The sequence below is a fragment of the Quercus lobata genome, chromosome 4, assembly GCF_001633185.2.
Source record: "Quercus lobata isolate SW786 chromosome 4, ValleyOak3.0 Primary Assembly, whole genome shotgun sequence".
NCBI lineage: Eukaryota > Viridiplantae > Streptophyta > Magnoliopsida > Fagales > Fagaceae > Quercus > Quercus lobata.
Window position 1 is genome coordinate 24252018 of NC_044907.1, and position 1676 is coordinate 24253693.

The window sequence follows — 1676 nt, forward strand, 5'->3', positions numbered from 1 at the left end:
AATATGAAGATAATGAAACTGAAATAAAATATTCAAGATAATATTATGGCATTACAAACTTCAGAAACATTTAACAATAAGACAATTAATAAGGGGGAAAAAAAGAACTACATGATTCATTTCTGAAGGAAACAGCAAGAATGGCATACACATTGATGGGTGTATCCATTCATCTGTGGATTTGATGCAGATTAACTTCACAATTGCACAGCCTTACGGCCTTGTTCTTTTATTTAAATCCAAAACGAAGATGAGACAGACCAAGATGGACAAGAAAGCACCATATATACCTAAGGGAAAGGAAAATTCGACCAAAAATTATTGGTGTGAAGTGAGTAGGGTAGCATGTCATCGTTCCTTCCAAAACCCATGTTGTCATTTGATTTCAGCAAATCCATCAGCCACTGTTGATTCTGTGATGAATCCGTAGCCAAATCTGTATTGGTGCTCCTTGCGGCAGCCTCATCATTGAACATGTCCTGCTTGGTAGTCCTACTAGCATGGCTTGTCATGGTTACAACTTGTGGAGCTGGAGCAGCAGCAGCAGCAGGAGGAGGAGGAAGAACCGCTTGTTGTTCAAGCAATGACTTAATTTTCTCATCAATCTCCTTTATGCTTTTGTCGATTACCCAACCCAAGTCGTTCAAATCAACAATATTCAGATTCTGTAGCCCTTCACCAACCAAGCTCCTATACATGACTTGGGTCATTTCCTTCTCTCGGTTATCTCTTTGTTGTTTCTTCAATTGTTCCTCGGATTTGGCAATCCTTTGCCTCAGGAAACTCTCTTGGTTCACCATTTTTTTACTTTGATCCATCTCGGGCATCATCTTAAACTTTGCAATTATGTTTTGGACTTCCATGGGGGATGGCCAGACCTCAGGTTGTGTGTCATAGGGGCTGTAGATTATGGCACAAGTCTTAATATCACAGAGGGTACTAAGCTCACTTACCTTTTTCAAAAGCCCCTTCTTCCTTTTCTTGAAGGTGGCCTTCCTAGAACTATCATTTGTGATGTAAGCAAGCTTAACTTTCTTTCTAGTCATGGCTAGCTAGAGATGATTTCACAAGGAAAATATGGGATAGATGAAGGTTAGGCAGGTTCTTGTGGAAATGTTTCCTCAAAAAGCAGGTATATATAGAGTTCAAAAAGATGCCATAGTTAATGTAGAAAATCACGTGGTTGAATTACCAGAGATATGACTGGTTGGATAATTAATGACCTTTTAAGATTCTAATAATAAGGAACATTCATTTAGGTTTCTGAATTTATTGTAGACATTATGTCTAAACCTGGCTATTAATGAGATTTTATTTATAGTACTCTAATGAGATCTTCTCCATTTAATTTGAATTTGAAATTTTTATTTCATGGTTAAAGTTTAATTTCTAGTACATCCAAATGTCATTAAAAAGAAAAAATTACCTGAAAACCAGCTTGAATGAAAATTAATGATAACTTATCAATGTATATTTTTAGTCAAATTACCTATTTAATGAGTCAAGGGATTTGTTTAAAATATAAATATATATATATATATATATATATATAAATAGTGAATGATTGCATGAATCATCGGCACAATGAATCGGAGGAGATTCTTCTAAACAGGTTTAAAGGAAAACTTCATCCCATTAAATGATAATTGATCATTTTAAATGCCGTACGTACGAAC

The 1676-nt window shown here is 35.4% G+C and overlaps 1 protein-coding gene across 1 annotated transcript; it reads right to left on the reverse strand.

Annotated features, from left to right (window-relative positions):
• Positions 1–232: 232 nt before the first annotated feature.
• On the reverse strand, positions 233–1046 carry LOC115984054 (agamous-like MADS-box protein AGL80). The gene has a single exon (XM_031106935.1). It carries the CDS (start codon positions 1044–1046, stop codon positions 291–293), a length of 756 nt encoding a protein of 251 aa, XP_030962795.1. The 3' UTR covers positions 233–290.
• Between the last annotated feature and the right edge of the window lie 630 nt (positions 1047–1676).